Below are 23,567 nucleotides of genomic sequence, written 5' to 3'. Positions count from 1 at the left end.
ACGTGGGAACTCTGCAGACCGCAATCCCTAATCCTCTCCAAACAACACTAGAGGCAGCCGTGGATTGCGCCTAACTCTGCCTATGCAACTCGGCACAGCCTGAGAAACTAACTAGCCTGAAGATAGAAAATAAGCCTACCTTGCCTCAGAGAAATACCCCAAAGGAAAAGGCAGCCCCCCACATATAATGACTGTGAGTTAAGATGAAAAGACAAACGTAGAGATGAAATAGATTCAGCAAAGTGAGGCCCGACTTTCTTAACAGATAGAGGATAGAAAAGGTAACTTTGCGGTCTACACAAAACCCTAAAGAAAACCACGCAAAGGGGGCAAAAAGACCCTCCGTACCGAACTAACGGCACGGAGGTACACCCTTTGCGTCCCAGAGCTTCCAGCAACAAATTAGACAAGCTGGACAGAAAAAATAGCAAACAAATAGCAAAGAAGAACTTGGCTATGCAGAGCAGCAGGCCACAGGAATGATCCAGGGAAAAGCAAGTCCAACACTGGAACATTGACAGGAAGCCAGGATCAAAGCATTAGGTGGAGTTAAGTAGAGAAGCACCTAACGACCTCACCAGATCACCTGAGGGAGGAAACTCAGAAGCCGCAGTACCACTTCCCTCCACCAACAGAAGCTCACAGAGAGAATCAGCCGAAGTACCACTTGTGACCACAGGAGGGAGCTCTGCCACAGAATTCACAACAGTACCCCCCCCCTTGAGGAGGGGTCACCGAACCCTCACCAGAGCCCCCAGGCCGACCAGGATGAGCCACATGAAAGGCACGAACAAGATCGGGAGCATGGACATCAGAGGCAAAAACCCAGGAATTATCTTCCTGAGCATAACCCTTCCATTTAACCAGATACTGGAGTTTCCGTCTAGAAACACGAGAATCCAAAATCTTCTCCACAATATACTCCAATTCCCCCTCCACCAAAACCGGGGCAGGAGGGTCAACAGATGGAACCATAGGTGCCACGTATCTCCGCAACAATGACCTATGGAATACGTTATGTATGGAAAAAGAATCTGGAAGGGTCAGACGAAAAGACACAGGATTAAGAACCTCAGAAATCCTATACGGACCAATAAAACGAGGTTTAAACTTAGGAGAGGAAACCTTCATAGGAATATGACGAGAAGATAACCAAACCAGATCCCCAACACGAAGTCGGGGACCCACACAGCATCTGCGATTAGCGAAACGTTGAGCCTTCTCCTGGGACAAGGTCAAATTGTCCACTACCTGAGTCCAAATCTGCTGCAACCTGTCCACCACAGTATCCACACCAGGACAGTCCGAAGACTCAACCTGTCCTGAAGAGAAACGAGGATGGAACCCAGAATTGCAGAAAAATGGCGAAACCAAGGTAGCCGAGCTGGCCCGATTATTAAGGGCGAACTCAGCCAAAGGCAAAAAGGACACCTAGTCATCCTGATCGGCAGAAACAAAGCATCTCGGATATGTTTCCAAGGTCTGATTGGTTCGTTCGCTCTGGCCATTAGTCTGAGGATGGAAAGCCGAGGAAAAAGACAAGTCAATGCCCATCCTACCACAAAAGGCTCGCCAAAACCTTGAAACAAACTGGGAACCTCTGTCAGAAACGATATTCTCTGGAATGCCATGTAAACGAACCACATGCTGGAAGAACAATGGCACCAAATCAGAGGAGGAAGGCAATTTAGACAAGGGTACCAGATGGACCATCTTAGAAAAGCGATCACAGACCACCCAAATGACTGACATCTTTTGAGAAACGGGAAGATCAGAAATAAAATCCATAGAGATATGTGTCCAAGGCCTCTTCGGGACCGGCAAGGGCAAAAGCAACCCACTGGCACGAGAACAGCAGGGCTTAGCCCGAGCACAAATCCCACAGGACTGCACAAAAACACGCACATCCCGCGACAGAGACGGCCACCAAAAGGATCTAGCCACCAACTCTCTGGTACCAAAGATTCCAGGATGACCAGCCAACACCGAACAAAGAACCTCAGAGATAACTTTATTGGTCCACCTATCAGGGACAAACAGTCTCTCCGCTGGACAACGATCAGGTTTATTAGCCTGAAATTTTTGCAGCACCCGCCGCAAATCAGGGGAGATGGCAGACACAATTGCTCCTTCCTTGAGGATACCCGCCGGCTCAGACAAACCCGGAGAGTCGGGCACAAAACTCCTAGACAGAGCATCCGCCTTCACATTTTTAGAGCCCAGAAGGTACGAAATCACAAAGTCAAAACGGGCAAAAAACAGCGACCAACGAGCCTGTCTAGGATTCAACCGCTTAGCAGACTCAAGATAAGTCAAGTTCTTATGATCAGTCAATACCACCACGCGATGCTTAGCTCCTTCAAGCCAATGACGCCACTCCTCGAATGCCCACTTCATGGCCAGCAACTCTCGGTTGCCCACATAATAATTTCGCTCAGCAGGCGAAAACTTCCTGGAAAAAAAAGCGCATGGTTTCATCACTGAGCAATCAGAACCTCTCTGCGACAAAACAGCCCCTGCTCCAATCTCAGAAGCATCAACCTCGACCTGGAACGGAAGAGAAACATCTGGTTGACACAACACAGGGGCAGAAGAAAAACGACGCTTCAAGTCTTGAAAAGCTTCCACAGCAGCGGAAGACCAATTGACCAAATCAGCACCCTTCTTGGTCATATCGGTCAATGGTTTGGCAATACTATAAAAATTGCGGATGAAGCGACGATAAAAATTAGCAAAGCCCAGGAACTTTTGCAGACTATTCAGAGATGTCGGCTGAGTCCAATCATGGATGGCTTGGACCTTAACAGGATCCATCTCGACAGTAGAAGGGGAAAAGATGAACCCCAAAAATGAAACCTTCTGCACACCAAAGAGACACTTTGATCCCTTCACAAACAAAGAATTAGCACGCAGGACCTGAAAAACTGTTCTAACCTGCTTCACATGAGACTCCCAATCATCCGAGAAGATCAAAATGTCATCCAAGTACACAATCAGGAATTTATCCAGGTACTCTCGGAAGATGTCATGCATAAAGGACTGAAACACTGATGGAGCATTGGCAAGTCCGAATGGCATCACTAGATACTCAAAATGACCCTCGGGCGTATTAAATGCTGTTTTCCATTCATCTCCTCGCCTGATTCGCACCAGATTATACGCACCACGAAGATCTATCTTGGTGAACCAACTAGCCCCCTTAATCCGAGCAAACAAATCAGATAACAATGGCAAGGGGTACTGAAATTTAACCGTGATCTTATTTAGAAGGCGGTAATCTATACAAGGTCTCAGCGAACCATCCTTCTTGGCTACAAAAAAGAACCCTGCTCCTAATGGTGACGATGACGGGCGAATATGCCCCTTCTCCAGGGATTCCTTCACATAACTGCGCATAGCGGCGTGCTCAGGCACGGATAAATTAAACAGTCGACCTTTTGGGAATTTACTACCAGGAATCAAATTGATAGCACAATCACAATCCCTATGCGGAGGTAGGGCATCGGACTTGGGCTCATCAAATACATCCCGGTAATCAGACAAGAACTCTGGAACCTCAGAAGGGGTTGATGACGAAATTGACAGAAATGGAACATCACCATGTACCCCCTGACAACCCCAGCTGGACACCGACATGGATTTCCAATCTAATACTGGATTATGGGCTTGTAGCCATGGCAACCCCAACACGACCACATCATGCAGATTATGCAACACCAGAAAGCGAATAACCTCCTGATGTGCAGGAGCCATGCACATGGTCAGCTGGGTCCAGTATTGAGGCTTATTCTTGGCCAAAGGCGTGGCATCAATTCCTCTCAATGGAATAGGACACTGCAAGGGCTCTAAGAGAAACCCACAACGCTTAGCATACTCCAAGTCCATCAAATTCAGGGCAGCGCCTGAATCCACAAATGCCATGACAGAATACGATGACAAAGAGCAGATCAAGGTAACGGACAGAAGAAATTTTGACTGTACCGTACCAATGGTGGCAGACCTAGCGAACCGCTTAGTGCGCTTAGGACAATCAGAGATAGCATGAGTGGAATCACCACAGTAGAAACACAGCCCATTCAGACGTCTGTGTTCTTGCCGTTTAACTCTGGTCAAAGTCCTATCGCACTGCATAGGCTCAGGTTTAAGCTCAGGTAATACCGCCAAATGGTGCACAGATTTACGCTCACGCAAGCGTCGACCGATCTGAATGGCCAAAGACATAGACTCATTCAAACCAGCAGGCATAGGAAATCCCACCATGACATCCTTAAGGGCTTCAGAGAGACCCTTTCTGAACATAGCTGCCAGCGCAGATTCATTCCATTGAGTGAGCACGGACCACTTTATAAATTTCTGACAATATACCTCTATCTCATCCTGACCCTGACAAAGAACCAGCAAATTTTTCTCTGCCTGATCCACTGAATTAGGTTCATCGTACAGCAATCCGAGCGCCAGGAAAAACGCATCGATATTACTCAATGCAGGATCTCCTGGCGCAAGAGAAAATGCCCAGTCCTGAGGGTCGCCGCGCAAAAAAGAATTAACAATCAAAACCTGTTGAACTGGATCACCAGAGGAGCGAGGTTTCAAGGCCAGAAATAATTTACAATTATTTTTGAAACTCAGAAACTTAGTTCTATCTCCAAAAAACAAATCAGGAATAGGAATTCTTGGTTCTAACATAGCTTTCTGATCAATAGTGTCTTGAATCTTTTGTACTCTTGCCGAGAGCTGATCCACAAATGAAGACAGACTTCTAATGTCCATCGCTACACCTGTGTACTGAACCACCCAAATGTCTAGGGGAAAAAAAAGGCAAAACACAGTGCGAAGAAAAAAAAATGGTCTCAGAACTTCTTTTTTCCCTCTATTGAGAATCATTAGTACTTTTGGCTTCCTGTACTGTTATGAAAGGCAATTCAGTACTACAATGGACATAGCGGTCAGAGCACATACAGTGATCTGACAATAACCCAAAATCATAGAACGAGCTCTGAGACGTGGGAACTCTGCAGACCACAATCCCTAATCCTCTCCAAACAACACTAGAGGCAGCCGTGGATTGCGCCTAACTCTGCCTATGCAACTCGGCACAGCCTGAGAAACTAACTAGCCTGAAGATAGAAAATAAGCCTACCTTGCCTCAGAGAAATACCCCAAAGGAAAAGGCAGCCCCCCACATATAATGACTGTGAGTTAAGATGAAAAGACAAACGTAGAGATGAAATAGATTCAGCAAAGTGAGGCCCGACTTTCTTAACAGATAGAGGATAGAAAAGGTAACTTTGCGGTCTACACAAAACCCTAAAGAAAACCACGCAAAGGGGGCAAAAAGACCCTCCGTACCGAACTAACGGCACGGAGGTACACCCTTTGCGTCCCAGAGCTTCCAGCAACAAATTAGACAAGCTGGACAGAAAAATAGCAAACAAATAGCAAAGAAGAACTTGGCTATGCAGAGCAGCAGGCCACAGGAATGATCCAGGGAAAAGCAAGTCCAACACTGGAACATTGACAGGAAGCCAGGATCAAAGCATTAGGTGGAGTTAAGTAGAGAAGCACCTAACGACCTCACCAGATCACCTGAGGGAGGAAACTCAGAAGCCGCAGTACCACTTCCCTCCACCAACAGAAGCTCACAGAGAGAATCAGCCGAAGTACCACTTGTGACCACAGGAGGGAGCTCTGCCACAGAATTCACAACAGAGGAACCAGCAAAACATACAGTGAAGGATCGGTCAGAGAGATAGGAGGAGAACCAGGAGAGAACGGTGTCCTTGAGGCCGATGGAGCGGAGCATAGTGAGGAGGAGCTGATGATCCACAGTATCGAATGCTGCAGAGAGATCCAAGAGAATTAGCATGGAGTAGTGACCATTAGATTTAGCTGTTAGTAGGTCATTAGAGACTTTAGTGAGGGCAGTTTCAGTAGAGTGTAAAGAGCGGAAGCCAGATTGAAGAGGGTCGAGAAGAGAGTTATCTGAGAGATAGCGGGTAAGACGGGAGTGGACCAGGCGTTCGAGGAGTTTAGAGATGAAGGAAAGATTAGAGACAGGTCTATAATTAGCGGCACAGTTTTGATCGAGGGATGGTTTTTTAAGTAATGGATGTATGATGGCATGCTTAAATGAGGAGGGAAAAATACTGGAAGTGAGGGAAAGGTTGAATATTTTTGTTAGGTGAGAGGTGACAGCCGGGAAAAGGGACTGGAGGAGATGTGATGGAATGGGGTCACTGGTGCAAGTGGTAGGGCGAGAAGATGCAAGGAGCCTGCTTACTTCTTCTTCTGTAACTGCTTCAAAGCCCTATTCCTTTGAGGGGCATTGATGCTGCACCCTTGGCCAAGGATAAACCTCAGTACTGGACACAGATAACTATGTACATGGCTCCTGCACATCAGGAAGATTGCCGTTTTCTGGTGTTGCATAACCTGCATGATGTTTTTGTACTGGGATTTCCATGGTTACAGGAACATAATCCGGTGCTGGATTGGAAAACTGTCGGTGACTAGTTGGGGTTGTCGAGGAGTACATAGTGACGTTCCTTTGATGTCAATTTCCTCTTCCCCCTCTTCTGAGGTCCCTGAGTTTTTGTCGGATTTCCAGGATGTATTTGATGAGCCCAAGTCCAGTTCCCTTCCTCCACATAGGGACTGTGATTGTGCTATTAACTTGATTTCTGGTTGTAAGTTCCCTAAGGGCCGACTTTTCAATCTGTCTGTGCCAGAGCATGCCGCCATGCGTAGCTATGTTAAGGAATCTTTGGAGAAAGGGCATATTCGGCCCTCTTCATCACCATTGGGAGCGGGTTTCTTTTTTGTTGCTAAGAAGGATGGCTCCTTGAGACTCTGTATTGATTATCGTCTTCTTAATAAGATCACGGTCAAATTCCAATACCCCTTGCCTTTGCTTACTGATTTGTTTGCTCAGATTAAGGGGGCTAGTTGGTTTACTAAGATTGACCTCCGAGGGGCATATAATCTTGTTCGTATTAAACAGGGTGACGAATGGAAAACTGCATTTAATACGCCCAAAGGCCATTTTGAATACCTTGTGATGCCATTTGGGCTTTCTAATGCTCCATCCGTGTTCCAGTCTTTCATGCATGATATTTTCCGCAATTATCTTGATAAATTCATGGTCGTATATTTAGATGATATTTTGATTTTTTCCGATGTTTGGGAGTCTCATGTGAAGCAGGTCAGGATGGTGTTCCAGATCCTTCGTGATAATGCTTTATTTGTGAAGGGGTCTAAGTGCCTATTCGGAGTTCAGAAGGTCTCTTTTTTGGGTTTTATTTTGTCTCCCTCGTCTATAGAAATGGATCCTGTTAAGGTCCAAGCTATTCATGACTGGATCCAACCCACATCTGTGAAGGGTCTTCAAAAATTTTTGGGTTTTGCTAATTTCTATCGCCGTTTCATTGCCAACTTTTCCAGTGTGGTTAAGCCCCTTACTGATTTGACAAAGAAAGGCGCTGATGTGACGAATTGGTCCTCTGAGGCTGTTGAGGCCTTTCAGGAGCTTAAACGCCGATTTACTTCTGCCCCTGTGTTGCGTCAACCGGATGTTTCTCTTCCTTTTCAGGTTGAGGTCGACGCTTCTGAGATTGGGGCAGGGGCCGTTTTGTCTCAGAGGGAGTCTGATGGTTCTTTGATGAAACTGTGTGCTTTTTTTTCCAGAAAGTTTTCGCCTGCGGAACGCAATTATGATGTCGGCAATCAGGAGTTGTTGGCTATGAAGTGGGCATTTGAGGAGTGGCAACATTGGCTTGAGGGAGCTAAACACCGTGTTTTGGTCCTGACCGATCATAAGAATCTGATTTACCTCGAGCCGGCCAAGCGGCTGAATCCTAGACAGGCTCGATCGTCCCTGTTTTTCTCCCGTTTTGATTTTGTGGTCTCGTATCTTCCGGGATCTAAGAATGTTAAGGTTGATGCCCTCTCTAGGAGTTTTTCGCCTGATTCTCCTGGAGTCCTTGAGCCGGTTGGCATTCTTAAGGAGGGGGTGATTCTTTCTGCCATCTCCCCTGATTTGCGGCGGGTGCTTCAGGAATTTCAGGCTGATAGGCCTGACCGCTGTCCAGTGGGGAAGCTGTTTGTTCCTGATAGATGGACAAGTAAGGTAATTTCTGAGGTTCATTGTTCAGTGTTGGCTGGTCATCCTGGGATTTTTGGTACCAGAGATTTGGTTGCTAGGTCCTTTTGGTGGCCTTCCTTGTCGCGCGATGTGCGTGCTTTTGTGCAGTCCTGTGGGTCTTGCGCCCGGGCCAAGCCTTGCTGTTCCCGCGCTAGTGGGTTGCTTTTGCCTTTGCCGGTCCCTGAGAGGCCCTGGACGCATATTTCCATGGATTTTATTTCGGATCTTCCTGTTTCCCAAAAGATGTCTGTTATCTGGGTTGTTTGTGACCGGTTCTCTAAAATGGTCCATCTGGTACCTTTGCCTAAGTTGCCTTCCTCCTCCGATCTGGTTCCATTATTTTTTCAGCATGTGGTTCATTTGCATGGCATTCCGGAGAATATTGTGTCTGACAGAGGTTCTCAGTTTGTCTCTAGATTTTGGCGGGCCTTTTGTGCTAGGATGGGCATTGATTTGTCTTTTTCTTCGGCGTTTCATCCTCAGACTAATGGCCAAACTGAGCAAACTAATCAGACCTTGGAGACCTATTTGAGATGCTTTGTGTCTGCTGATCAGGATGATTGGGTGTCTTTCTTGCCGTTGGCCGAGTTTGCCCTTAATAATCGGGCTAGTTTGGCTACTTTGGTTTCACCTTTCTTTTGTAATTTTGGTTTCCATCCTCGTTTTTCTTCTGGGCAGGTTGAGCCTTCTGATTGTCCTGGTGTTAATTCTGTGGTGGACAGGTTGCAGCAGATTTGGATTCATGTGGTGGACAATTTGACGTTGTCTCAGGAAAGGGCTCAACGTTTTGCTAACCACCGTCGGTGTGTTGGTCCCCGGCTTCGTGTGGGGGATTTGGTTTGGTTGTCTTCTCGTCATGTTCCTATGAAGGTTTCTTCTCCTAAGTTTAAGCCTCGGTTTATTGGTCCTTATAAAATTTCTGAAATTATTAATCCGGTGTCTTTTCGTTTGGCTCTTCCTGCCTCTTTTGCCATTCATAATGTTTTCCATAGATCTTTGTTGCGAAAATATGTGGTGCCCGTTGTTCCCTCGGTTGACCCTCCTGCCCCGGTGATGGTTGAGGGAGAGTTGGAATATGAGGTTGAGAAGAATTTGGATTCTCATTTTTCGAGGTGGAGTCTTCAGTATCTTGTCAAGTGGAAGGGTTATGGCCAGGAGGATAATTCTTGATTTGTTGCCTCCGATGTCCATGCCACCGATTTGGTTCGTGCTTTTCACTTGGCTCATCCTGATCGGCCTGGGGGCTCTGGTGAGGGTTCGGTGACCCCTCCTCAAGGGGGGGTACTGTTGTGAATTCCGCTCTTGGGCTCCCTCCGGTGGTTGTAAGTGGCACTTTTGGGAGTTCTACTCTTGGGCTCCCTCTTGTGGTTTCTAGTGGTATGGCTGCTCCTTGGAGTTAGCTGTCATCAGCTGCCTCCACTTATCTTCTCTTCTGCTCGGCTATTTAGGTCTGGCTCTGTCTTCAGCCAGTGCCACTTGTAATGGTTTCTGGTTGGATTCACATCTCTTTGGAGTTCCCTGTTATCCTGACCAGTTCAGCTAAGCTAAGTTTTTGCTTGCTCTTTTCTGTCCATAGATTGTGGACTTATCCATTCTGTGTTTTCTATGTTTGTCCAGCTTATCAGTGTGAATTTATTCTGTCTTGCTGGAAGCTCTGGGAGGCAGATTTGCCCTCCACACCTTTAGTCAGGTGTGGAGTTTTTTTTGTAAACTCTGCGTGGATTTTTGTAGTGTTTTATACTGACCGCACAGTATTCCATCCTGTCCTATCTATTTAGCTAGACTGGCCTCCTGTGCTCATCCTGGTTTCTTTCTGTGTATGTCTTTTCCCTCTCCACTCACAGTCATTATTTGTGGGGGGCTAATCTATCCTTTGGGGATTTTCTCTGAGGCAAGATAGTTTTCCTGCTTCTTTCTTTAGGGGTAGTTAGCTCTTAGGCTGTGACGAGATGCCTAGGGAGAGTTAGGAGCATTCCACGGCTACTTCTAGTGTTGTGTTTAGCTTAGGGACTGCGGTCAGTACAGTTACCACGTCCTTCAGAGCTCGTTCCATGTTGCTCCAAGACCACCGTACCATAACAGCTATTCCTCCATCCCACGCAGGCTCAATGACCGGCGGTAACGTCAATGACTTTACCACTAGTCATTGATGCTGCACACGCAGCAGCTCATTCTTCCAGTGGTTCTCAACCTGGACATTCGCATCTTGGCACCATCCTCGTTGAAATCTGTTTATCCCCAGACATGTATTACTACGTGGGACAATACGTTGAACAGATGAAGAATATATTTTTTTTTGTTTTATTACAAGTGACCATGGCTTCAATGGAATGGGCATTAGGTGAGTATAACTGTGCTATTTTCAAATAAAAATAGAAAATTGTGTTTTGTTTTTATTTTAAATAAAGGACATTATACTTGGTGGGTGTTTATTTACAATAACTATAGGATTAGAAATGGATAGGTGTATCCTCTCCATTACGAACCTGTGAGCTTGCAGTCACAGGACAATACAAAGGTGAAATCAACCCCACAAATATGAACCCCACTTGCCTCCACCACAGGGCAATTTGGAAGAGCCGGGCAAAGCTCCAGAATTGTTGCATCTGACCACAGCAAACACCCAGTGTTTCGGGGGCCAAAGCCGAACAGGAACACAGACCTCTTGGTGAAGTCTGTGTTCGGTGTTAATGTCCGAAGAGTAGATGGTTGGTACGGACGCCGAACTTTACTGTTCGGTTCGCCCATCTCTAGAAGTAATGTATTGTGTAGTCTACCATATGGGTAAGAATCTCAACGCGTTTCTGGACGCATTTCCAGAAACGCGTTGAGATTCTTACCCATATGGTTCGTGCTGAAGTCTGTATTCTCTATGTTCAAAGTTTGTGAATAAAGAAAACTCTTTTTTACAGATTCGGTGAAGCTGGACATTCTTTTCTTTTTTGGATTTTATTTCTATTCAGAATTTGTCCAAACAGACGTTATATGCAAATTGCTTCTTCTGAGAAAAGAGGACTTAAACTCTATAGCGCCTTCTGTTGGAAGTAGCGTTCCTACAAGTCACAATCAACCCTTTAATGAGTCGTGCAATATGACTTAGGATAAAAGCCAAATCAGTATCTCAATTCGCAGACACGGTGTTTCGAGCTGTTGGCCCTCGTCAGTACGAAGCATGAGAACTAATTTGGATAGGTGAGAGGCTCTGGACTGGGGAGACAGACGTTAGTCATTTATTAACATACTATTTTTCTAAATTTCTACATTTTAATTTTTTTATCAACGTTATTTTCAGCCAGACTAATTCCTCATTAAAAAACCTGAGCAAAGTGTTGCCTGACGGTCGCATCCGCCCTCTGGCTTTTCCAGTCCGGCCCGCGGAACGAGACAGATTCACGCACCATGCTCTCCCCCACCCACTGTCCATCCGCCGCTCAATTTCTCCACTCTCCACATCCTCTGGATGCAGACAGCAGTGAATACATTGGTGGAGGATGGAGCTTCTTGCTCCATCTTTCACCAGTCAGCGTGTCAGGCTGCAGATGCGATTACGTCATTTCATCGCATCAGCTGTTGCGGATAGTCAGTGCCTCGGGGAGCGCAGAGGCTGAGTTGCTGGGGGACGTACTGTATATAGGGGGTTCATTCTGTATATAAGATACTATGTGGGGCTTATGCTATATATAAGAGGCTATGTGGGGCTCAGACTATATAAGAGGCTATGTGGTGCTCATTATGTACATAGGCGCTATGTGTGGCTCATACTGTATATAAGAGGCTATGTGGGGCTCGTAATGTACAATGGACTTATGTGGGGCTCATGCTGTATATCAGAGGCTATGTGAGGCTCATACATGGGTCTATTTGTGGCTCATGCTGTATATATGGGGACTACATGGGTCACATGCTGTATGTAGAGGGCTACGTGTGGCACATGCTGTATATCAGAGGCTACGTGGGCACATGCTGTATATCGGGGGCTATGTGGGGCACATGCTGTACATGGGAGGCTACATGGGGCTCATACTGTATTGGAGGCTATGTGGGGGTTCATACTGTATATAGGAAGCTGTGTGGGCCTATACTGTATGTAGAATGCTATGTGGGGGCTATTATGATATATTGGGAGCTGTGTATAGGCTTATACCGTATATAGGGGGCTATGTGCTGGCTCATGCTATAGAGGGGGATGTCAGCATACTTGATTCTGCTCAATATTATTATTTATTTATATAGCACCATTCATTCAATGGTGCTGTACATGAGAAGTGGTTACATACAAATTACAGTGAACAAACTAACAATAACAAACTGATACAGAGGGAAGAGGACCCTGCCCTTGCAGGCTTACATTCTACAGGATGGTGGGGAAGGAGACAGTAGGTTGGGGGGTTGCAGCAGCTCCGGTGTTGGTGAGGCAGTAGCTCCGGTAGTGGTGAGGAGGCAGCGGGGTAATTGCAGGCTGTAAGCTTTCTTGAAGAGGTGGGTTTTCAAGTTCTGTCTGAAGGATCCGAATGTGGTTGATAGTCGGACATGTTGGGGCACAGAAGTCTTGGAGGTGATTAGGTGAGGAATGAATAAGTGTGGAGGAGAGAAGGAGGTCTTGGGAGGACCGGAGATTACGTGAGGGAAAATATTGGGAGATTAGTTTGGAGATATATGGAGGTTGGTCAGGTCAGGATTAGTAATTTGAACTGGATACGCTGGGGAAATGGGAGCCAGTGAAGAGATTTACAGAGGGGAGAAGTGGAGGAGTAGCGAGGAGAGAGATGAATTAGTCGAGCAGCAGAGTTAAGGATAGACTGGAGAGGTGCAAGAGTGTTAGCAGGGCATGCACAAGCACTTTAGTATATTGAGAGTTGCGGAAAGGAAGGATTCTGAAGATATTGTTGAGCTGGACGCGACAGGAGTTGGAAAGAACTTGGATGTGTGGTTTGAAGGACAGGGCAGAGTCGAAGGTTACTCCGAGGCAGCGGACTTCTGGTATGGGGGAAAGCGGGATGTCATTAATTGCGATAGATAGATCAGGTAAGGAAGATGTGTGAGATAGAGGAAAGATGATGAGTTCAGATTTGTCCACATTGAGTTTGAGGAAACGAGAGGAGAAGAAGGAGGATATGGCTGATAGACACTCTGGGATTCTGGACAGCAGAGAGGTGGCGACTGGGCCAGAGAGGTAGATTTGAGTGTCATCAGCATACAAGTGGTACTGGAATCCTGGCCCTTTCAGCAATCACAGTCTCTCATGTGGCCCTTCGAGAAAATGAATTGCTCACCCCTGCTTTATAGTAATTAATCATATACCTCATGCTCCAAAGAAGAGTTTGTGATGCTCGCTCCCAGATTGTACTTAGGCCGGGTTGTGGCAATTCCTACCACATTGTAAGAGTGCTTTTTCCTTTGTATTAAGTATTTCACTAGTCATAAATGGCACAGAATTGTGATATTGGAAGTACCTAGAATACAATTTCCTGATTGGCTTGCAAAATTTGGAGACTGATTAAAAAGGGCTTGTCACAGGCTAAAAGTAGCTAGTTTTTGCTTTTCTTTTAATCCCACTGCTCTCCACATTTTTTTTAATCTGCCATACAGTTCCAGTATGGAACTGTATGTATGGACCTTTTTATTTAGTGCTAATTGTCATGAAGGGGGTAATTATGCATATGAACCTAAAGATCCGCCCCCAGGGAATCATGTTAGCCACACACCCCTGCTAAAGCCAGTGCAAATTAGCACTAAATAAAATGCCCAGATCGCATCGACTGTTCATCGGATTTAAAAATTAAAAAACTAAACAGAATGCTCATGGGAGCAAAGGTAATAAAAACTGGCCACAGTGACATGGTGACAAGTCTTCTTTAAGTAAAGACAGACAATCATATCATCTAATGGGTGACAATGACGTCAACTCACTGTTCCCAATTATATATACAGTTTCTTAGTTACTGTCTTTTATTACTCTGAGGAACTCAAAATTGTTCTCTCACAATTACTATAGCGCTGTGTGAATCTCCAAACAGATTGCTTTTCAGCCACCTCTTGACTTCATCAAATATGCTTTCAAACCGTATTGTTAATGATGCCGTACTTATTAGCACACTTGCTGAAATTGCTCCAAGAATCCTTTATTTTCTGAACAATAGCTAGATAATATGGTAATACCAGTTGATTTTCTTCTTTATGAGCTTTACTCTTTCTTTCCCGCCCTCCACTCTTTGCTTCCTCAGGAGATTATTTAATCGGTGGCTCATTCAATATTCAAGAAAGGATTGTTCTTTCTGTGGTGCCTAAGCCAGCCGTACACTTTGAACTTGACCGATGTGTATTGGGTAACCATAAAAAGGATTAGACTCGGATTTTAACATGCTTGACTTGACTGGGATACGTTATATCTACTATATTTCATTAAAGAAGTTTATCCCCTTTTATGATGTGAAGGCATATTAATAGAATAATCAGATTATTATTGACTTATGATCAGACTTCTTGGACCACCATCGATCCTGACAATGAAGGGGATGCAGCTCTTAAACAGCTTGTCTCCTCTTTTTAGGTGTTCCTGCTTCCAGAAATCTAGCTTTGCAGGCAATTGCATCCAGCCCCGTGCAGGTAAATAGGGCTTTGCTGTAGTTCTCTGCACTTTGGATGGCTAGGGACAATGGTTTAGAGCAGTGTTCCCCAAGTCCGGTCCTCAAGAGCCACCAACAGGTCATGTTTTGAGGATTTCCTTAGTTTTGCACAGGTGATAATTGCATCACCTGGACAAGCAAGCATTCAATCACCTGTGCAATACTAAGGAAATCCTCAAAACATGACCTGTTGGTGGCTCTTGAGGACCGGAGTTGGGGAACACTGGTTTAGAGGAAAACAATGATGGAGCAGATTCATGAAGGAGCCACACCGCTGCAGATGCAGCAAGAGAAGACTGAAATCTCTGCGCATCATGATTGTTGGCTTAGCGCATCAAGCATTCATGTCGAAATGGCGTAGCATGGCCATATTTATAGAAATACGGCCCACAGTACACACTTCATGTAGCGGAGACATTATGCCATGCTATGTTGGTATTGTTGGTGACTGCTACATCTGTTTATTAGTTTTGTGGCCCTTTTCTAATCCCACATGGATCATAAATTGATGGCTTTTTCTAGAGATGGGATACTCCTTTAATTAATGCTTATGGCCACTGATTAGGCCAATGGACTTTTTATTTAGTGCCTATGGCCAATGGTAATCCAAAATGACCTTTTACTCAGTGTTTATGGCCACTGGTTATGCTAATGGTCTTTTTACTTAGTGACTGTGGCCATTGATTATCCTAAAGGGCCTTTTACTCAGTACTTATTACCATTCGTTATCCTAATGAGCCCTTTATTTGGGGCTTATGGCTACTGGTTATGCTAATAGAACTTTGACTCTGTGCTTATGGCCGCTGGTTATCTTATTGGACCCTTTACTCTGTGCTTATTGTCACTGGTTATCCTCATGGACCCTTTACTCAGGGCTTATGGCCAATATTTATCCTACTGGGCCCTTTACTCAGGTCATATTGTCACTGGTTAGTCTAATGGATCCTTTACTCGGGGCTTATGGTTACTGGTTGTCCTACTGGGCCCTTTACTTGGGGATTACTGGTCACTGGTATTATATGGTAGAAGTCATGGTCTGGGCTAATCTTTCAACAACATTTTTTTTATACTCTGTGTATAAATGGTGGCAATGTAGAATCAAGCCATTCTGGGAAAAGTTTTGTTTTTTCAAATTACTCTTTGGTTATGGGTAGAAGTTTGGAGTTCAGCCCTAAGATTGCTCTTCTTTCTATTTTTCCTTCTTCAATTGGTTCCCAAAAGAAAAATGGTCTCTGGTTTTATTTAACTGCAGCGCGGTCAGTGATTCCAAGACATTGGAAAACAACTCCTACTCCCCTAATGTCGGAATGGTTTACCGAGATGGTTAATATTTGTAGGATGGAAGAATTCACAGCCGAAAGCTCTGGATACGGTGATGGATTTAGGAGATAGTGGAACCACAGGATCAGGAATTTTTATAAATGATTCCAATAGATGGACTGTTCTCACCTGAAGTGTTTCTGGGTTGGTGCTGTGTGCTTACCTCAAGATTGTCACCTCATTTCCTTTATCTTCCCCCCTTCCCTTTTCCATACCCCTTCCCCCGGTTAACCCTACCCCCTGTCATCCCTCCTATCCCTTCTAATCCCCCTTCAATTTTGTTTCCCTTCCTTCTTTCTACTTATAGTTCCATACTCATATGGATTCCCACATGTGTTTATTTCCCCTCTTTCTCTTTCTAACCTCTGTGTTGGAATGTTGGAATTTTCAGAATAATTCTTCATTTGCTGATATAAAAATGTTGGTAGATTTTTTTTATGCAGCTGCAATGTTGATTGACCTGTTTATATTTCCACATGAATACTGTTATCTTTACAAGCTCTGTTAAGTCCTTAACTTGACTTATTGGATCATAATATATTTGGTCGAATGTTGTGGGTTTTTGTGCGTTTTCACTATTGATTAATAAAAACAAACTGAACATAAATGGTTGCATAATTTCTCGTAAATATATTTAAGTTTTAAAGTTTAAAAATCAATTTCTTAGTCATGCTTAATGTGCTTCACCTCGTTTTCGGAGTGCATTGGCCCTTTACTCTTTGTCTAACAAGGCATTGTTTCTCTTATTCTGGCTTTTTCAGGGATTTCGGTGCGTTGGAGATAGAAGCCATACTTTACTGTGTGCTCAGCATTTGTTAAGAAAGTAGATTTCCGAAGATATATAAAATATGTCCCTCTCTCACGCAGGTTGCAGCTTGTAGCGGATCGCTTCATGCAGAGATTCGTGGGCTCAGGGCTGATGCTAAAAGACTGGGACAGAGTAAAACTTCACGCTACGGTTATGAACACACTGTTCCGACGAGATCCCTTAGGCAAGTGTTTATGTCTTACTGATCACGATGTGAAGACGTGAATATGCGTGCTGCTCATTTCATTACTCTTCTCTAGGCTGGCCTTTCATATTTGCTTGTCTTCAGTTTTGTTATATACAGGAAGGAGAGGAAAAGTAACAGACAAGTGCATCCAATATGCAGAGACCTTCCCTGACAGTGAAAGCAATGCTCAGTGCCACAATAGCAGAAGAGGACAGCGGCATGATGTGCGATAGAATGGGCTTTTATTCTGGCTCAGATGTTCTCACTTCTGGCAGTGTCTGAAAACTTTCCTACACGTTTTTCTCATTTAGTATCTGCAGAATAAGCATCATGGAAGCTTTGATGCTTCTGTTCTGTAACATAATGCAGTTTATTAAGAGGCTGCTAGAATAAGCTGGGTCTGCTTATAGTTATTTCAGCTATAATAGAGATCAGAGATAACAGCTTTTTATTTCCCATTATTTATATATTCTGAATCATTGTGCACAGATTATAATCACATCATGTAGCTATCAGGAACGGGGTCAAGTCCGCAAACGCATTTAGCTTGGCAGTAACATTCCTCTACGCGCATCTAAAGGCCCATTTACATGGGCTGATAATCAGCAAATGAGCTTTCATAAGGATGCTCGTTCCCGATCATCAGCCCGTGTAAACTCGCAGCCGATCAGCCAACAAATAAGCAAAGCACTTGTTTGGTAGTGGATTGGATCTTTTATGTGGGTGCATAAATGATCATTGACAGCACATCACCCAGTATAAAACCGGGATGTACTGCCAATAATGTACACGTTGTAAGGGGACGGGGGGGACTTTTTCGTGATCTTTCTGTCCCCATACAGTTTTGTCAGCCCGTCTGAATGGCGCCCTAAACAAGCAGCAATTAACTCTGACTTCAACGACTGTTTTGTCGACTGATTTTATATTGAGAACCTATCATTACATAGGTAATGATTATATGTTCGGAGGTAGCATCCAACAACCTTACTGATCAGCTGTTACCACCTCCACCGTCATCCGGGTGTAAACAGTGTACGGAGCGACCACCTCAGCTCCATGCACTGATTAGTGGCTGCTCCAGGGATCTGCAGATCAATAGAAGCTGATCTACAGTACCTGGAAGTGGTCAGTGTATGGTGCTGTGCTGGCCCGCTCTGGGCATAATTTACATCCGGTCACCGGTGAAGGCCATAACAGCTGATCGGTGGGTGTGGCAGATGGTACGAGGTACCTGAGCATAGGTCAGCTATATAAAAATACAGGAAAACTCTTTTATGGACCCAATTACATCACATGTTGTATGTCTGATGGATGCTTGTGATGGCCATAGAATGTCATCCATGCCCTATGTAAGAAAATGCATCCATTAAAGGGGTTTTTCCTCAAAGAAAATACATTTTAATGAATAGATCGTAGAATAAACCTAATTTCCACAATTGGATGTATTAAATAAAAATGCCCATGTGCTGAGATAATCTTATAAATGTGCCCCTGCTGTGTACTGTGTAATGGCCGTGTACTGACCGTGCAGGAACATGGTCTGATCATACCACAGCTCCTGGGGAGGAAGAAAAGAGTATACAGATATTACAGCACTGGATCTCAACTGATTCTGTTTTTTGTGAGGTAATACATTTCCCTGGCTGTTTAAAAACTTGTTTTTATTCACATGTCAACTGTAATCCCATGCTGTAATATCTGTATACTCTTTTTCGTCCCCTCCTGCCCAGGAGCTGCGGTATGATCAGACCATGTTCTTCCACGGTCAGACACGGCCATTACACATTAGCTCATTTATAAGATTATCTCAGCACAGGCACATTCTTTTTTAACGTATCCAATTGTGGAACTTATTTATATTTTAAGATCTGTTAATTAAAATGTAATGTACTTTATTTTTTTGGGACATTCTTTTTACCAGGTATCTTTATAGTTTATGACTATTTGATGCCACTATTAGGTAACTGTCGCTGCCTCCATTTTGCATATACATCAGGAACTGATCCTAGACCTTGGTAAGGACTCAATCCAGAAGCCGTTATAGAAGAGATAAACCATAGTCACCTCAGCCTGATAGTTTTGTCTGGTGCTCATCTCCTAGGGCTGAATTCCCTATGGAGGCATGGAGATCAGGGAAGAACATCGGGCGTTATAGGAGCCCTGTGTCTGGTACACTTCACAACGCTTTAGCAGCAATTTTTTGGTGAACACTGCTTTATGGCTGGTCTCATTGTACTGGTAAGGTAATAACATCGTTATGATGAGACCATGGGGATGTCATTATTACGCTGGTAATACACAAAAAAAAGGGGGGGGGAAACAGCAGCACTGTAGGGACCAAAATCTATGCAAGCACAAAATCTAAACTGCATTGTTGTTAAATAAAATGCACTTACAAAAAAAGTACTTAGAAAAATGAATGTTTTTAGCTCATAAATTGGCCAATTCATGTATGCCCATCAAACACAGCAAGGTGACCTCCTTCTGATGGTCTTATTGTCATAAACTTGGCTTTCTGGGGTTATAAAACTACAATTTTAAATGCGCAGGTAGGAACTAACACTAATGAAAAGCACCCTTGGGCTTATTACGCTGGTAATTACTGTTTGCCATGAAATACTTACGGGCACTATAGAGAAGTATATATGCAGGGAGGCACAATCAGTAGATATGTAGTATATATGCAGGGAGGCACAAGCAGTAGATAAGTAGAGTCTAATGTATGGAGTCTGGAGTGAGCACGATTTGGGGCAATTCAGGGGTGTCACTGGGCCTGAGATTAGCGTCGGGGTTGGTTTTGCAGGTGTGGCATGTAAGACATTTTAGGAAGCATCTGAAAAAGTTGTTCACAGACTTCCAGCTTCAAGGCACATGGCTACTGCATAAAGCTAGTTATCCAACTACCAATGATCTACTGTAAGTACCTTAAACACTGGCGGTGTTATTGCAGCTGTATATATTTTACTCTGAAATGCCTCTGCATTTTAGAGAAGACATACTTTGCAAAGTTGATTGGGAGACATGCAACTAGAATGACTAGTCCACAGAGGTGGCAGGAAGAAGACGCTTGGGACCTGCCTCTTGGACTAGCCATCGGGACACATGGTCCCCGGACAGCTTTTCAAAGTACCTGCACAGCAACAGTTAAGCAGCCAGTGTCTGATTCATGCTGCCCGTACTTCGGGCTGGAGGAGTCCCTTGTCAGGTGTCCTCTTTAATGTGTGCTTCCAGCCCCATACCTTATCTGGGGCAGTCATACAGGGGGATCACATGTTTCTGCTGTCCAGAGACCCTTTTAGAGATCTATACAAAGAGCCATTTTCTGAAAATCTTTTGCTCCCACATGTCTGCTTCCTTCCCTGCTGAGTGGTAGGTCTTCATCACACGCCTTACTGTTTCTGTACATCGGCGCTCTCTTTTCCTTTCCCCATGTTGTCACCTTATTCAAAGTACAGGATACAGTATACTAGATTTCTGGAAGATCTTTTACATTAGAAGCTTAATACTTAAAGCAGATATGTCCTATTGCACAAAATTTGTAAAAAGCATTGCTGCTCTCATCCCTCAAACGAGAAAAGAGCCGTCAATGTACATGCCAGCCTAATATGTCCAGGAAGTATCCTGAATCTTGTGCACTGTAACTTGCAATCCACTTTTTTTTTGACTAGGTAGCTCCTCTCAATGAGTATTCTGACTGATCTCTAGATGCCGCTACATCCTTTCCTTCATTTTCCTACATACATAATACCTGAAATTGTCCAATGTCTGCCTGCCCTGAAGTGTAATCATCCCAGCTCCCTGATATACCTGTATGCAGTTTGACAAACAGGAGAGCAGGAGCAGAGAGACAAACACCCTTCCCCTTTTTCTGGAGTATGTCTCGGCATCTCATCTTCTAAGGACGGATTACACTTAACAACAGGCAGCGGATTGTACTTTGTAGTGAATTTTTTTAGAGTAACAGGCATAACACAAGTATCATTTTTGATAATTTCTTTCCAAGTTGCCTATTTATTACATTATTAATCAAATGAGATCACATTTTAGGAAATTTCAGTGACCACTTACAGAGGTCTCTTAGATGCCAGAGAATTCAAATTGTGCTTGATGGATATTATACATATATTTGTATCATATTATACAGTGGGGGAAATAAGTATATGAACCCATGCTGATTTTGTAAATTTGCCCATTGACAAAGACATGAACAGTCTATAATTTTAAGGGTAGGTTAATTTTAACATTGAGAGGTAGACTATCAAAAATAAAATCCAGAAAATCATATAGTATAAATTATGTAAATGTATTTGCATTTTGCAGTGAGAAATAAGTATTTGATCCCCTACCAACCATTAAGAGTTCTGGCTCCTACAGAACAGTTAAACGCTATTAATAATCTTGTTATCTGCATTAAAGACCGCTGTCTTACATAGTCACCTTTATAAAAGAGTCCTGTCCACAGACTCAATCAGTCAGACTCTAACCTCTACAACATGGGCAAGACCAAAGAGCTTTATAAGGATGTCGGATAAGATCATAGACCTGCACAAAGCTGGAATGGGCTACAAAACCATAAGTAAGATGCTGGGTGAGAAGGAGACAACTGTTGGTACAATAGTAAGAATATGGAAGAAATACAAAATGACTGTCAATCGACATCGATCTGGAGCACCATCGAAAATCTCACCTTGTGGGGTATCCTTGATCATGAAGAAGAGAGAGACCAGCCTAAAACTACATGGGGGACCTTGTTAATGATCTCAAGGCAGCTGGGAAACACAGTCACCAAGAAACCCATTAGTAACACATTATGCCGTAAAGGTTTAAAATCCTGCAGTGCCCTCAAGGTCACCCTGCTCAAGAAGGCACATGTGCAGGCCTGTCTGAAGTTTGCCAATGAACACCTGGATGATTCTGTGAGTGATTGGGAGAAGGTGCTGTGGTCATATGAGACAAAAATTTAGGTATTTGGCAGCTCGCCATGTTTGGAGGAAGAGAAATGCTGCCTATGACCCAAAGAACACCGTCCCTACTGCCAAGCATGGAGGTTGAAACATTATGTTTTTGGGGTGTTTCACTGCTAAGGGCACAGGACTACTTCACCGCATCAATAGGAGAATGAATAGAACCATGTACCATAAAATCTTGAGTGGCAACCTCCTTACCTCTGCCAGGACATTAAAAATGTGTCATGACTGGGTCTTCCAGCAAGACAATGACCAAAAACATACAGCCATCATACTATGATGCTGTATATCTGCCCCCAACCCGACCTACAAGAGAAGAAATATAACTTTTGTTATACACACCTGCGGGGCTGTCCGGTCTTAAGAAGATGGGAGGCGAAGGACCAAGACCAGTGACGTCCATCTGACCGGACCGCTCCACAGGTGAGTATAATAAAAGTTATTTATCTTCTCTTACAGGTCAGGTTGGGTGCAGATATACAGCATTATAGAATATCAGCCCTGAAAGGTGATGGCCGTATCTCTTCACTCAATCCTGGTGACAGTTTCACTTTAAGGTCATGGAGTGGCCTAGCCAGTCTCCAGACCTTAATTCCATAAAAAAACTTATGGAGGGAGATGAAGCTCCGAGTTGCCAAGCAACAGCCTCAAAATCTTAATGATTTAGAGATGATCTGCCAAGAGGAGTGGACCAAAATTCCTCCTGACATGTGCGTAAACCTCATCATCAACTACAAGAAACGTCTGACTGCTGTGCTTACCAACAAGGGTTTTGTCACCAAGTATTAGGTCTTGTTTGCCAGAGGGATCAAATATTTATTTCTCACTGCAAAATGCAAATTTATATAATTTATACAATGTGACTTTCTGGATTTTATTTTTTGATATTCTATCTCTCAATGTTAAAATTAACCTACCCTTAAAATTATAGACTGCTCATGTCTTTGTCAGTGGGCAAACTTACAAAATCAGCAAGGGATCAAATACTTATTTCCCCCACTGTATCTGTATAACGCTCTGTACTTGTGAGAACACGTTTGTGTTTGCAGTGCAGTATCAGATTGTGATGTGCTGGTAATAAGCTCGATAGTGTTTATCTACCTTTTTAGGTCATTATGAAACAATGTCTAATAACAGTGCGGTCTACAAGCATCTCAGGGCTGCGTGATTCGCATAAAAATCAGAGCTGCTGCCAGTGAAATAACGGCTTTGTTGCAGCTGAAACAAGGAAGGCATTCTGCGAGCGAGCAGCGCTGCAATGTATTGGTCGTCACCTGCAGACATTACTATAATAAAGCCGTTTTGTATTGTGTCTGTAATCTGTTTATGATGGATTCCTTGCCGTAGGTTGTGCGCTGTATACAGCAAAGGTACACAAACGCTCCACTAATTAACAAGTCCTTTATTACTGTATGTGCAGGTAATGCCCTCTCTTTAGTAAAAAAGACAAACTTCAACCTCTTTACCCTCATTATATGGATCTTCTTTACCTCCAGCCGCCACAATCACCTGTATGAGC

At 44.0% G+C, this 23,567-nt stretch overlaps 1 protein-coding gene across 2 annotated transcripts in view; it reads left to right on the top strand.

The window, feature by feature from the left end:
- ASCC1 (activating signal cointegrator 1 complex subunit 1) overlaps positions 1-23,567 on the top strand; it is a 357,683-nt gene that overhangs the window by 154,560 nt on the left and 179,556 nt on the right. For both annotated transcript variants that reach the window (XM_069753318.1, XM_069753319.1), the window contains exon 9: positions 16,954-17,078. In XM_069753318.1, the coding sequence (XP_069609419.1) occupies positions 16,954-17,078 (125 nt within the window). The remainder of the gene's footprint in view (positions 1-16,953; positions 17,079-23,567) is intronic.

This window comes from Ranitomeya imitator, chromosome 2 (assembly GCF_032444005.1).
Source record: "Ranitomeya imitator isolate aRanImi1 chromosome 2, aRanImi1.pri, whole genome shotgun sequence".
Taxonomy (NCBI): domain Eukaryota; kingdom Metazoa; phylum Chordata; class Amphibia; order Anura; family Dendrobatidae; genus Ranitomeya; species Ranitomeya imitator.
This window is presented reverse-complemented; position numbering and strand designations above follow the sequence as displayed.